Source organism: Orcinus orca, chromosome 3 (genome assembly GCF_937001465.1).
Source record: "Orcinus orca chromosome 3, mOrcOrc1.1, whole genome shotgun sequence".
Lineage (NCBI taxonomy): Eukaryota > Metazoa > Chordata > Mammalia > Artiodactyla > Delphinidae > Orcinus > Orcinus orca.
In genome coordinates this window covers 151,378,324-151,391,932 of record NC_064561.1, presented here as the reverse complement: position 1 = coordinate 151,391,932, position 13,609 = coordinate 151,378,324, and the positions used below count along the sequence as shown (strand labels likewise).

General features: G+C 40.2%; 1 protein-coding gene across 1 annotated transcript in view; it reads right to left on the bottom strand.

Annotated features, from left to right (window-relative positions):
• MROH2B (maestro heat like repeat family member 2B) overlaps positions 1–13,029 on the bottom strand; it is a 61,738-nt gene extending 48,709 nt beyond the window's left edge. Inside the window, 10 exon segments of the mRNA XM_049707879.1 lie at positions 226–339; positions 2,006–2,075; positions 2,168–2,260; positions 2,648–2,788; positions 5,739–5,893; positions 8,559–8,657; positions 9,297–9,456; positions 10,746–10,856; positions 12,400–12,462; positions 12,973–13,029. Coding sequence (XP_049563836.1) covers positions 226–339; positions 2,006–2,075; positions 2,168–2,260; positions 2,648–2,788; positions 5,739–5,893; positions 8,559–8,657; positions 9,297–9,456; positions 10,746–10,856; positions 12,400–12,462; positions 12,973–13,029 — 1,063 coding nt within the window.
• Positions 13,030–13,609: the final 580 nt, after the last annotated feature.

Genomic DNA, 13,609 nt, shown 5'->3' with positions numbered 1-13,609 from the left:
ACTCATTTAGTGGGTGCATCCGTAAATAGCATGAAAGAAGAGAGGTAACTAGAAATGCCTGTTTCGAAGTAGTAGGTTGTAGACAACTAAGAAAACCAAGCTTCACCTGAATATGATGCTCTATAAATTTCCCAAAGACATGGGATAGAATTAGAGACAATGCACAAGTTTCAGTTTGCTTTTTGGTGCAAAATAAACAAGTCTGCTGTCATCTTTACTGCTTACCTTCAGCACTGATAGCCGATCTTAACAAAGTCAAGATTCCCATTCGAGTGGCTTCATTATTACTTCTCATTTGTTCATCAAAAAATTCTATCAGGTCTGCAGGGCTGGAATGGGCTGTGGGTTTAAGAAGTACTGGAGTCATAAGAACTCATTTTCACCTTAGGTAAAATACTTGTGAATGGGAAGAGGATCATTCCATGAGGATTGTCAAAGTCACTCTTTGGTTGGTAACCAGATTTTATTATGTCCATACTTCTTTAGTATCACAGAATTAATTAAACAGTTTGGTCACTAAGAGAGCTAGACCCACTTCTGTTCATACCTGTGAATGTAACCTTATTTGGAAATTAGGTTCTTTGTAGATGAAATCAAGTTAAGATGAGGTTGTCTTAAATCAACATGACTGGTGTCTTTATAATAAATGGATAGAAGATACAGACAGAGACACAGAGGGAAGCCTTGTGAACATGGAGGCAGAGATCAAAGTGATGCTTCACCAGCTGTGCAGCTGGAGACTTGCAAGGGTAAGAAGGAAGCAGGGAAGAGTGAAGAAAGACCTGGATGGAGTAGAGAGGTTTGGGTTGGAAATGTTAGAGATAAAGTGAAGAACTTAATTAGGCTGGGGCATAGAGAAGTGGAAACTATAGAAACAGAGGTGGTCAGTTAGGAGAGAACTAGACCATACTAGAAAGGTATGCAGTGAAGTAGAGGAAATGACATATTTTGGGAGGGTGCAGGTGTGGGAGGTCTAGGATTGCTCTTGTCTCTTGCCCTGAGGGACTATATTAGAGTATAGTTTGGTATCCTGACCCTGGGAACTTGGTGCTTCCTCGACAACCTGTGTCCGGTATTCTAACCAGGTGATGGGCGGGATTGTGACGTGAAAGCAAGAACAAAAGGGAGAGAGTGAAGGAGGGAGAGAGAGACAAGGGATAGATACTAAGAAATGACAAGGAGGAAAAAAGATGACTGGGGTTTGATAGAGTTTCAAATAATCTCAAATGCCAAGAAAAAAGCATTTCCTAGCCTTAGGGTTGCCAACTCTTACAGGTTTGCCTGGAAATAAACCCATGCATATATAGTCAATTAATTTGCAACAAAGGAGCCAAGAATAAACAATGGGGAAAGAATAGTCTCTTCAGTAAATGGTGCTGGGAAAACTGGACAGCCGCTTGCCAAAGAATGAAATCGAATTCCTACCTTACACCAAACATGCAAATTAAAGCAAAATGGATTTAAGACTTGAACATAAGACCTGAAACTGTAAAACTCCTAGAACAAAACATAGGAAGAAGCTCTTTGACATTGGTCTTGGCAGTGAATTTTTTTGAATTTGATACCCAAAGCAGAGGCAACAAAAGCAAAAATAAACAAGTGGGATTACATCAAACCAAAAGGCTTCTTCTCAGACAAGGAAACCACCAACAAAATGAAAAGAAAACATATGGAATGGGCAAAACTATTTGCCAACCTTATATCCAGTAAGGAGTTAATATCCAAAATATGTCTGAGACTTTTCTGGTTTTAGAACTGAAAGTTCTATTTTCCTGGAAGTCCTTTAGTCCCGGGCAGATCAGGATGATCGGTCGGTCACCCTACGAGCTGCACTCTTCTTGGGAGCAGGGAAGATAGGGAAAGGCACAGAATACTTTGACTTGAAGAAACATTTTGTGTGTACGTGTGAAAGTAACAGATATGACAGTTTGCATGCACTTCATCCTTGTCGTCATCATCACTTGGAGACATTTTAATTAAAAACCCTCTGGATGCTGGGTCCTACCTAGAATGAGGAAACAGTCTGAAGCTTCGATTTCATTTTCCTTTACTGGAGGATCTAGAACTCTGCACACCTGAATGAGAAGAAAAAACTCACGTGGTAGATGTTAAAAAGAGAAAGCTGTTGAAAATGAAACAATCAGATCTGACAACATGGTCTTCTTACCTGGTGGAGTAAATTGATAAAGATGGTCTTCCTCAAGGCCTTTGGAAGGCTAACGTCATAAAGGACTGCCACGGTCAATATCTGTCTTAGACTCTGGAATGGAAGCTCTCTAAGGTTAGCTGGAGGCTGCCTACGGAGCAACAGCACAGGATGTGGAAAGCAAATCATTACTCACTACCTTTTGTGAGGAGAACAAACCCATAACCTTTCTGTGGTTACCAGTTGTCTTTAGTGATTCTGCTCCTCTACCTTGTTTAGTTCCCCAGCAGCTTGAACAGAAATTCCTTTCTGGAGTTTCCACCATCCAGCTATGCCACCGACCGCTTCTCTACCTCATATTTCCCAAGAGGTATTTAAGTTCGGCTGCCCAAACACGTGTTTGAGTTCCTTGACCCCCGCCGCCCCCCTTGAAAATTAACATCCTCCAGGATGATTGCTGGTCAGCTGTCAGAATCGGTTTCTTGAGGGTGTGGCTGTCACCTGAGTGACGTGGAAATCCATCTCTTTGTCTTTATACTGCTTCAGGAGCCAAGGGACCTGGCCCAGGGCGTATTCACGGAGGTCTTCCCGATGCAGCAGCAGGCTCACTGTGGGGCCGTGAGCCTTAATGATGGCCAAAACCTGCAGAGGCAGCAAACAAATACCGTTTCTCACACTTCACTATGCTTTTTGTACATTTCTCAGTATACCAGAAGCTTTAGATACCCCCCAAAAAACTTTCCTCACTGCTTTCCACCGAGCAAGGTTTCTTCAAACAATGTTTAGGTTAAGATCATTGTATGAAGGAGAGTTATATTTGTATCTACATCTCTATCTATATTGATGCTCATTTCAATATTTGTCCCGCTCTTCTATTTCTTTAACCTCTCTCTAATGGTCACTTTCTTTTACTATATTAACGAATTTAAAATTTCCCTTATATTAAAAAAATTCTTTGATTCCATATCATTTTAGCCCCACTGTTATCCTCATCCAATTCTGTTTCTCTTTCCTTTCTCGCAGAGCAAAGCTTTTGGAAGGAGTGGTCTACCGTTTTTACCTCCACTCCCCACCTCCCCTTTATTTCTCAATCCACTGTCATCTGGCTTCCACACGACATGAAAAATGAACCAGTACAAAATATAAATGCAATATATTGATGATAAAATGTAGAAATCATGGGCTTCCCTGGTAGCACAGTGGTTAAGAATCTGCCTGTCAATGCAGGGGACACGGGTTTGATCCCTGGACCGGGAAGATCCCACATGCTGCGGAGCAACTAAGCCTGTGCGCCACAACTACTGAGCCTGTGCTCTAGAGCCCGCGAGACACAACTGCTGAGCCCACGTGCCACAACTACTGAAGCCCGCGTGCCTAGAGCCCGTGCTCTGCAACAAGAGAAGCCACCACAATGAGAAGCCCGCGCACCGCAACAAGAGAAGCCCCCACTCGTCGCAACCAGCCCGTGCGCGGCAGTGAAGACCCAACGCAGCCGAAAATAAATAAAATAAATAAATAAATTTATTTTAAAAAATGTAGAAATCACAAAAATTAGGAGGAAGCAGAAAACACAGTACCCACAGTACTCATAGATAAGCACTGTCTGGTGTATTTTTAATAAGTTATTTCTTTATTTGACCTATTCTTTCCTATCTTTTTCTTATGTATTTTAATTTCTTAAAAATTGACACCATTCTTTAATCTATAGTTCTATATTTTGCTTTTTCTACCTAATAAATGCTTTTTTTTCTATTAGCTAAATTTTGCTATACAGCAAACCATGTCAAAACTTAGTGGCTAATAACAATAACCATTTATTTCACTCAACACTGTGTGTCAGCTGGAAGAATTCTTCTACCACATTTCCATGCAGTAGACACGTTTCAAGATTTTTCTTTCTTGAGCACCATAGCAATGTCCTCTGTAGATCTGTCTCTGCTTCTTGAAAATCACTCCTTTCTTAGTTTCTAAGATCTCATTCTTCTTGCTTAAGCCTTTCTGAGGTTTCTTTTCTTTTGGTTTTTTAAAGATTTTTTTGATGTGGATCATTTTTAAAGTCTTTATGAAATTTGTTACAATATTACTTCTGTTTTATGTTTTGGTATTTTGGCTGCGAGGCATGTGGGATCTTAGCTCCCCGACCAGGGATTGAACTCGCACCCCTGCATTGGAAAGTGAAGTCTTAATCACTGGACCACCAGGGAAGTCCCCCAAGGTTTCTTATTTCTTAAAAAAAAAAGTACTATGTAGCATTCTTTATTATGTGGCCAAGACCACCTTCTGAGTTTCTTTTATTTCTGCCTCTTTATATCCCCTTTCCTCTCCACACTTCCCCTTCTCCCACTGGACTCACTCAAGTATCACGTTATCCCATCCCTAACCTATGCTCCAGTGGGTTTTATCCCCTCTTTAGGGACTGCATGTCTCCTGTAGTGATGACTTCATGGGTTGCAAGCTCAGTTCCAATGCCATGGCCTTTCCAGTGCTCACCAGGGGTTAAGTGCTTCTCTCCCTGTGCTCCCTTATTACTTTGTGCACCTTCTTGTTACTTGCCTAACTTCCTGTGGGAGGCTAGGAAAGTAGTCAGCAAATTTGCATTGAATTTTGTTTTTCAAGTGGCTTGAAGAAAAGACTTCCTCAGAATATTTTAAAAATTTCATGTTTGCTAATGATTTAACTATCCCAGCATGTTAAAAAATGAATGCTTTAAAAGCTCAAAATATAGAAAAGAAACTGAACTAGACAAGGTAGCTAAGTGTTAAATCTTTTATAATATAGAAATAAAGAGATTGAAATAGAATATAATTTCACCTACTTTAAAAAATCATAGCTGGAGCTTCCCTGGTGGCGCCGTGGTTGAGAGTCCGCCTGCCGATGCAGGGGACACGGGTTCGTGCCCCGGTCCGGGAAGATCCCACATGCCGCGGAGTGGCTGGGCCCCCCGTGAGCCGTGGCCACTGGGCCTGCACGTCCAGAGCCTGTGCTCCGCGATGGGGGAGGCCACAATGGTGAGAGGCCCGTGTACCGCAAAAAAAAAAAAAAATCATAGCAATTAAGCAAAATAAGGATGGGATTATATATGTGAATGCACTTTGTAATCTATTCTTTATAAGTCATTACAGTATTTTGAAGCAGACACGCTCCTTCTTCAGGTATCATTTTAATGCATTGTGATATTCACAGACACAGGAAATTTCTCTGGACTGGTGTTTTTCCTAATCAGTGACAGCCCAAATATGGGTTATGATATAGCTAAAATTCCATATATTTTGCTCATTTTAGTTAGTTATTGTTCTCTGCACACTTTGGCATGTCCGTTCCATGAGAGTGGGGACTTGGGTCTGTTTAATCTCTGCTGTATCCCCAGTATGGGAATGATGTCTGGCATGTCATGGGGACTCAATAAATATTAGTTGAAATAATGAGTAAATAGTGATTTGAAACAGGAAAAACAAAAGATTTTATAAACATGATAAGATACAACCCACAGCTTTCCAAGAGAACTAAGATGAATTATCATGTCAAAAAGAGAAGAGGAAGTTCATCCAGTATGCCAGGAGAGCTAGCTGGAGGCATGCTGAACCCCACTCACTTGTGTGGGCAAGGTCGTGGCGGCCCACTTGTCCATGATATACCGGAACAGCATGAAGATTTTGTCAGAGAGGCGACTGGCATCCAATCTGGGGTAGGGGAAGTCTCTCCAGTGGTTGACATACTTGTAAATGGCTCTGCTGAACTTCTCAAGGGCTGCATTTAAAAAACAACCACAGACTGAGAAAAATATCAAGGTAGGTAGGACCATAATGTAATTTGAGAAAAATGTACTGATGATTAGCAAATGTGTAATAGTTTCCATAAAATCCTTTGACTGCACCAAGTAAATATATAAAAAGTGTTCAAGCCACTTTAGTGAACTGTAAATTAAAACCATAATGAAATACTACAACATACCATCTGGAATTGCTAAAATTTCAGATAGTCAATGTCAAGTGTTGACAGGACTAAGGGGCAGCTGATATTTTTACATTCTGCTGGTGAGAGTGTGAATTGATTACAAACACTTTAGAAAACTGTTTGGCATTATCAACCAAAGTTGAATATGCTTTGTCTATGACCCAGAAATTCCACTCCAAGGTATATATATGGGCACTAGATATGCATACATATGGGCACTAAAAATCTTGTACAAGAATCTTCCTATTCAATTATTTTTGTAATAGCCTCAAACAAAAAAAATGATCCAAATATTTGGTAGAATTTCCATTCTACCAACAGGTAGAATGGAAAAATTGTAGTATAGACATGTAATAGTGTACAGAAATGAAAATGGACTACAGGTACACAAAACATGTATGAATCTCACAAATAGGCAAAGCTAATCTACGGTGTTAGAATTCAGGATTGTGGTTACCCTCAGAAAGGGTGAAGAGGTGATGACTGGGAGAAAAGATGGGGACTTCTAGGGAGTTAGTAGTGTCCAAATTTTTTCCTGAATTTTGGTCAAATGGATGAGTTACTTCGTGACAATTCATCAACCTGTATATTTTTGATTTTTATGTTTTTCTCCATGTATGTTTTACTTTAATAAAATTAAAAAATCTTGGGCCTGCAAAAATATCATATATATCACATATATTTGCATCAAGTGCATTAAATAATATTTTTTCCTTCAGCCCCTCATGCTATCCCTTTCATTAGATAGTAAAAAAACTGTAGTTTACTCTCTCAAGAATACCTCATCTACAAATAACTCTATGGAAAAGATCCCAAGTATCTTAGCTTTAGAGCTGGTCAGATTTGGTTTATTCCTATCCCCTCCAAACTCTCTCTGATAATCTCATGTTACATTTTGTCAAATCCATTTTGCGTGTGTGTGTGTGTGTATGTGTGTGTGTCTTGCACTGCCCTATAATGAGAAGGGATGGTGCCTGGTTCGTTGATGGTATCTGCAACAACAAGCACAATGTCTGTTTATTTGCTGATTGATTGAACACATAGCTAAATGGATGGCTATTAAATTTTATACCTTTTCTTTACTGGCAGTCGGGCAAAGTTGCTTTAAGACTAAAGTGCACTTAGATAAATTTATAACACACAGATGAGAATTCCCTTATTCATTGCCACGATGATTTCTGATTTTATTTTCTTTTACCTCCTTGGTTATTAATATTGGAGGTAGAAATGCACTTAGTGGCACCAATATTTTTTTGCTGGGACACAATGTTTGCTGTGATAGTAAGTAGGGAAAATAAAAAATATTGAAAAGTGGGCTAATCTAGTATAGTAGTTTGAGTCCTTGAGTCTGTACGTGTCTCTGCCACGTACCAGCTGTGTGATTGCAGGCAAGCTGTTTAACCTTTCTAAGCCTCAATTTCTCATCTGTAAAATGAACAGAAAATGTTAGCCACCTAATGGGGTCGCTATGAGGGTTAAATGAAATAATAATCTTAAAATACCCAAGGCAGTACCCAGGCACATGGTAAATTCTCAATATTTATCAGATACAAATATTACCTTTATTGAGGACAGACAAGAGGAAATGGGTAAAATAGAATAGAAAAGACTTGGTTGATAGATAAAGAAGATATTCCTAACAGTATAGGCTTTAAAACATTATAAAAGAGTAGTGCTGGGGATGTCAGAGGTGGAAGGGGTCTTAGCAATCACTTCATTTGTTGTTTTTAGAGGTGAAATTGAGGTTGAGAGAAGGGCAGAATCACCTGATGGCTCAGTGACTGATCGGAGAAAAGAGTCCTGGTCTTCAGACTCATCCAAGAAGTCTCTCACTGTGCTGAAAATGCTTTTTCCAGGAACTCAAGGGCATGTTTTTCTCTGTAGATTGTTGATTACCATAGACGTATTTCAGTTTTGGGGTAGAGGGATTTGTGACCATAGCTTGTTTACCCATTTTCCTTGATTGTATAATTGCTTGTATTTTGATTAGATTGTTTACTTATCACTTTCACAATATTGCATTACAAAGAGATGCCAGAATTTAGCCTATGGCTAAGAGCTCATAAGCTCTCATAATCGTTTTTGAAAAGTGTGATCCAATGAAGAAGGAAGCTAGTATAAATGGACCTGGTGTAAGACAGTGGGAAGAATGTGGACTGGGTGGTCATGTAGACCTGGATGCCATCTCTCCATCTCACTGACTGTCACCACCCTGAGAAAATCGCTTAACCTCCATGACCCTCAGTTTCTCATCTGTAAAATGGGCTAATAGTACTTTGCAGAACTGCTGTGAGGATTGACAGAGATAACTCCTGAAGAAGGCCTTCCATGTGGTAGGCACTCAGTAAATGGTAGCTACGACTACTAGAAAGGACAAGACTGAAGTAAAGGGAAAAATAAGACATTTGCTCCATTCATAGTCTGGTCTTAACAAAGAGGAAACCACGGGGATACCCACCGATACAGAAGGCTCCCTTCATCTTTTCCTCCTCCGCCAGCCTGAGCATGGTTTGCGTGGTGAGCAGGGTCATCATCATGAAGGGAATGCTTTGGGACACTGCAGTGAGGAATCGATAAGCATTTCAAGGCTTCATAGGGGAGGCAGATGAGGTGCAGCGGGAAGTTGTTCTCTATCCCTCCCCCACTGTAATGCCAGGCTGTAGTTAGAGAATCAATCTGTAGTTAGAGTACCTTAAGATAAGGTACTGGCTATACGGCCATCTGTACCTGTTGCTTAGTAGCAATTACTTACTTGAATAATTATTTTATTTATGTTTGTCCCTCCCACCGGAACTTGCCTGCATCCCCAGGGCCTAGCACAGGTGATAGGTGCTCAATAAATATCTGTTAAATAAAGTGGCTTAGAAAAGAACATCCTAGGAAACCCTTACTTCATGTAGGAGTTGAGTGGTTTGCAGAATACGGCTTGTGGAAAATGTGCTTCTGCAAACACAAAGCCAGACGAAAGGAAAAATGAGGGTGGGAGAGAGTCCAGACAAATTCAGAGCAGTGTGGACCCGTGACTGGCCAACAGGCTCATCTATGCTCATAAACAACAGCCCAAATGCCACTATCAGTATTCTTCAGTATAAAAGAAGGGAGAGATCCTCTCCCTTCTGCTGTTTGCTCCCATTTGGGTTTACACAATTAGAATGATTGTTTCCCAGGGAAAATGTGGACACTATTCCCTCCGTACCGTAGCTCGTTGCCAGTTCAGCCAGGGCAAGCACCACGAATTCATTTGGTAGCTCCAGGATCCCGAAGTTACTTTGTACCTCATACATCACAGAGTTGAAATCATGTGCAGCGAGAGACACCAACACCTCCCCAGTTAGCTTTCTTATTTCTCTGAGGATCTGAGGAAGAAAAGGAAAATAACAATAACAGCTAGGAAGAGCGGAACGAGTCAGCAGAGGGGAAATATTGATAGTTTACATAATATTTATAAGTTCCTTACCTTTTCAATAGAGGGAGAACAGGCTGTTACAAACCCAGCGTGTAAGACTCTAGGGTAGGTGTCAGTAGCTGGGAAAGCAGAGGTAATTCAAAAGCACCTCAAAGCCAGGTTTTAATAGGATTCTTGTAAACTTGGGGCAATACATGTTTTCTTGTTAATTAATCAGGTACCGTGAACATAAGATTTACGTTTTATGTTGAAGTGATATGAATTACTGAAGGGAATGGAGAACGAAAAATGGGCTAGGATTTGGGCTAGAAAAACCCAAAGCTAGCTAGAGATTTGGGTTTTAGTATTGTCCTGATCTAATTATCCTTGATGTTGGAGATATTTGGAGGGACTTCTGCTTTTGGTAATAGTGAACAAGGTCAATTTGATCAACTTTCCTGCTCAGGAAAATAAAAAGTGCTGTAAAAAATATACTCATAGAAACATCAAAGAGATCACAATATAAGGTGGAATGAATTACTCAGTTGAGAGCTGGACAAGATTGGAAATCCAGAGAGATAAGCCCTGCTTTTGAGGCTGCTTTGTAGCCAACCAATGGTGAGATCCTGGTCATCTCACCTCTTATCTTTTTGGCTAAGACCTCAAAGGGCTGCATTGATATGAAAGGTTAAATAGGCTCTCCATAGACTGTAGTACAACGTTGAGTCACAGAAGTTGCCTGGAAAAATCTCAAGCCCTGAAATTAATCATAGATTGTGCCCTTGGCAGGTAAACAAGTAAAAATTCTTTCTGGAAGGAAATAACATTATTTTAAGACTCAAATTATTTCTACAAATAATTTTTCAGATACAGTGTCTAGTAGATATAGACAAGTAGGCATGAGAAGAGATAAGAATTCATACGGGAGCCAAGAAACTTTGGTTCTAGTTATTTGTTCTGTCAATAGATAGCTGTATTACTTTGCAAACAACCTCTCTAAGCACCAACTTCCTCATCTACAAGTGGATGGAATATTACTCCTAAAGACTTTCTTAACTCTACCTCGGTTTCCTCATCTATGTTGGGGTAAATAATATGTGCTGTAACTGTATCCAGGTTACCATGAAGATCTAATAAAAGTGACCTGTGGTCCTGGCAGTGATGTAGAAAAGTTTATGGGTGTCTGCATGGGTGCAGTTGGGTTAGGTAAAGACCTGTTGCTGGTCCTGACACTGACTCATCATCAAGGATCAAACTTACATTGTCGTCTCTCATGTCCTTAGAAGCGTAATAAATCAGCCTTTGGACAGTTGCATGGTCCAAGATGTCAGTATTCTGAATAACGGAAGTGAGATGACCATAAATGTCTTCCTGTGAACATACAAGGTTACACACAGAAATTTGAGTTGCAAAACTAAAGGAGTCAGATAAAATCCAAATGAATAACACCGTTAAACTAAGCAACATATCTCTACTACACAATGGATTTTATATATCCTAAGTGGGACTTCCTTAACATAATATTTATCCTTAGGAATCAAAGGCTTATAGGTAAAGCAAAGTTCATTCTAAAACCTATTTTAATTTGACTACATTTCTATGGCAAAATCTAACTGAAGGTAGGGGTGGGCTACCCAACATACTAAAGTCTCTTGAAATTCACTGTTGTAGGGCACTCAGGGCAATGGAAAACCCAACTGTTGCTCTTACTACCAGAGAGTGACTATGGCATTAAGGAATGCAATGCGATTCCCAAAGAGGCTGCTAAGTTATGAAACTTGTTCCTAAAGGGGATAGGCCCTTCCTTCCTTCATGCCTTTGTGGAGAAGAAGTTGTAAATCCTTTTCCACAGAGCTGCAGCCTCTGGCAATTATATGGCTTGGCAGGTGCTGGTGTGTGAGGGCTCTTCTCAGTCTCTTAGGTGGCTACATGGCCTTTGGAAGATGAGAGACTGGTGTCCTGAAATCTCCAAGAGCCTCAGGCATGCTACCTTGAGGTACTATGCCCATGTTTAACATGTGAAATAACTCGCTTTGCATAAGGGATTCTAATTTGGAGTCAGGGTTGAGAACCACTGGATTAAGGGATAAAGGTGTAGGCATTGCCCTTCACAGGGAAGCTATGTTGAATAATGATTAGGAGCATTATTTTGGAGTCAGACAGGCTTGTGTTTGGATTTAATCCTGCTGGTCTTAAGCTTGTAACTTCTCTGGGCCTCACTTTTCTTAGTTGTCAAATGGAAATAACAATACCTACATCATAATGTTGTGAGGAGTGAACATAATACAATGCACTATTGTTTAGGAAGCATCTAGCTCTCTCCAGCCTTAGGTCAGTGTTCAATGAACAGTAACTGTTGTTATTTTACAAAAGGTTGCTGAAGCCAGAAAAGCCTTCAGATTCAGAGAAATAAATCTCTAATTGTGAAACAGCATTATAGATGAGTAGGGGGAGATATTTGGGGATTTTCATAGGAGCTCTCAAATTCCTTACAGGACATTTGGTCCTGTCCAAAACGTTCATAAGACATTTGGTCCACACCAAAAAGTCCTTGACATATTTTGGACAGGACCAAATGTCTGCTAACCCTCAAATTCCACAGGAGGAGGCTCTAATCCGCATGGTTGTAAGTCTGACATCTCCCTTTTTCCACATCTATCTGTGTAAGGTTACGTAAGGGGGCATTCTTTTGCTAGCTTCTACAGTTGGATTCTCTGAATCCTCAAATGCCAAATATCATTGTTTAAACATTACAATGACTTCCATTAAAACTGCATTTTCTGAAAAACTGAATGCCACTTAAGAAGCGGGAGAGAAAAGGGGAAGTTGAAGCAAAGAACGATGTAGATGAAATGTTGCATTAACTGGATTAGAAAAAGTGAATGGGGAAGAGACTTTTCTCTATTTTCCTTACCTTGCTAATATTATCTTCCTTGTTCAGCATGCCGAGAGTGAGGTTAATCTCTCCAAAAAATCTCTAAAATGGGCAGGAAAAGAATTAAGAACATGCTGAAATGCCCTCCTGTGAATTACTATGCTATGGTTACCTCTCTCTCCTTCTCATTCTGTCCTTCTCTCTTTCTCCTTCTCTCTCTCTCCTCTCTCCTTTCCTTCTCTCTCCTTCTTTCCTCTCTCCCCTTCTCCCTTTCTCCTACTCTTCTCTTCCTCTTGACTGCCACCTCTTTGATGGCAGAAACTGTATCTTATTCATATTTCTTATAATTGACATACTTGAAAATAGAAGATGCTTAGTATGTTTCAAAACCTGAATTAAATGTGGAGGGGAAGATAAAAGATGCTAGATCCCTGTTTATCTCTCCAGTCATGTAGGCATCACCCTATATCCTCTTGAGACAGGCTCAGCTCTCAGATTCCATGAACTGAATTCCTTACACCTGACTTGAGTAGGGGAGGGCAAGAGTGTAATAGAGCTTGTTATTTTCCACCTCCTTCCTCATTGCCCCCACCCCCCAACTTATTTACTCACATCCTCTTTCTCTCTGACTTCCCTTCTGGCCCTCTCAGGTCCCTCTTCTGGTATCATGCTCATGCAACCTTGTTCTTTTCTGATAATGATCTAAATATTTTTGACTTGTACCTTCCAGGAATTATTTGAATAAAGCTTGTTGGAAAACTGAAAACACATATTTGAGTCCAGGGAATTGAGCAATTTCACACCACATGGCAAGTTGGTAGAAGAGATATTTCTCGATGTAGTGATTTTCCACAAGCCTCCAAATCAAACAACATAACCCTTTTAGAACAGTCTTTTTTGGCAAAGCAGAATATTTCCAAAGGACTCTGCCAGTATTGAAGATTAAATAAGAAACTTCCTTTCTTTGTGTTGTAGCCCCACTTTCTCCTCGAGTAGACTATACGTTTTTAAGGAAGGTAGGACATAATCATCATTGGTCCTTTACAATCCATGTGATTTTATTATTTTGGAATAAAGGGAGAGTAGAGAGAAACAATCTTGCTTTAGCATAGCTTTTCATAAAACCTTTTAAGGTGTACAGATCTCCCTCAGTGATGTACACCATTCCTCACCTCACATATGCATATCGTCACACAGACACAAAACACCTAATTCCTCAGGATCCGACGATGCTCACCTGCAGATTCCT